Here is a 1485-nt window from a genome sequence, read left to right as displayed (position 1 = left end):
AAACAAAGTTTGGTTTAGGCTCATGGTATAGACATTTATCAAAGGTCTATAATATGGTGTTTGGTATCATATTGAAGAGGACACCCTTTAAGATGATGATTATACTACATTTCTCACCACAGATAATGAGACATATCGGTACCAACTACATTATGCTTGCTGATGATGTTGATTTCAGTCCAGCTCACTCATGAGTTCACTAAAAATTAAATAAAATCAGTGAGATTAGGAGCCATTGGGTTCCAGGTATTGAAAAGCCTTAATCTGCTATTCATTTACTACCACATTTCTTTGAACCCAGTGGGAACACAAAGAGAGTTAATAACTGGAATAGTCAACAACAGACTATGGCAAACTGCATTCCTCAGGGCCAGAGTCCTGAACCTTTTAGATTTTAGATTAAACCACCTGACCAGGATGCAGCCTCATTAGCAGAGCAGAGTTGGTGCAACATTGTAGCTTGTACATTTTTGAGCACATCAGCCTGTTGCAAATCAAGAACAGTCAAGTATCTCACACGACAGTGGTGATGTGGCTCCACGCATCATAGATGGAGAATGTTATAAAAAGATAGTGAGCTATTAGACTGTATTTAAAGACATAAACCATACATATCTGACCAGCTAGCCCGATACAGACCATAGTCAGATAACTTTACTGTCATCTTATGGTGAAGGCAATACAATGAAATTTTATTGCTTTCTGTTCAACGCTACTGGTTAGCTGAAGCCTAATGGCTGCATTTACTGATTTTAAATAAAATCAGGAAATGTAAAATTTTAATCAACTTATTTGTGGGCTGGACTGAAATCAACATCCTCAGAAAGCATAATGTAGATTATGCCTAAGGTTATTATCATTTGTGGTGATTATTTAATTTGGTCAAAAGATGTGGAAAAATGTGAATTATTTTTGGTTTAACAAGCTCTATTGACCTCTGTGTTGGTTAGAGAGACTCAAAACCTGGATTACATGAAAGCCAAGAGTCTCCCCTTTAAGATGAAACCAAACATTATATTATAGACCTTTGACAAATGCCCATAGCATGAACCTGAACCAGACATTTACCAGGCTCAATAAACAGAATTTGTGCTAAGGAGTCGTTGACTTCATGAGCTGATAACTATGACCGACCCAGCTACCATTATGGAAGGGCTATCAGACCAAGATATTAACTAGAGACATGGATCTTTACCAAAAACATGGACAGACTTTACCGCCCTTGAACGGGCAAAACCTGTCTGACTCTTGGACTAACAGCAGCAACTATAATGACGGCAATGGCACCATGCTAGGTAGTTAGCTAACCTGCTATTTCCGCTATTGTTCTTTGTTCGACATTCAAGACATTTTTGTCTTTCTCAAAGCAACCGGAACAACAAACCTTCTGATATGTGACTTCATGGCTCTTTGGAGTCTGTAGAAACCGAATAAACTGTTAACGGTTGATGTTTATTACCAATCGCTAAAAAAAACAGGAGTTCC

At 38.0% G+C, this 1485-nt stretch overlaps 1 protein-coding gene across 1 annotated transcript in view; it reads right to left on the bottom strand.

The window, feature by feature from the left end:
- LOC106942867 (CD276 antigen homolog) overlaps positions 1-1479 on the bottom strand; it is a 13959-nt gene extending 12480 nt beyond the window's left edge. The window contains exon 1 of the mRNA XM_015026213.1: positions 1384-1479. Within this exon, the coding sequence (XP_014881699.1) occupies positions 1384-1404 (21 nt within the window). The 5' untranslated portion in view covers positions 1405-1479. The remainder of the gene's footprint in view (positions 1-1383) is intronic.
- Positions 1480-1485: the final 6 nt, after the last annotated feature.

The sequence above is a fragment of the Poecilia latipinna genome, unplaced genomic scaffold, assembly GCF_001443285.1.
Source record: "Poecilia latipinna isolate Pla-1442-1.1 unplaced genomic scaffold, P_latipinna-1.0 Scaffold4622, whole genome shotgun sequence".
NCBI classification, from domain to species: domain Eukaryota; kingdom Metazoa; phylum Chordata; class Actinopteri; order Cyprinodontiformes; family Poeciliidae; genus Poecilia; species Poecilia latipinna.
This window is presented reverse-complemented; position numbering and strand designations above follow the sequence as displayed.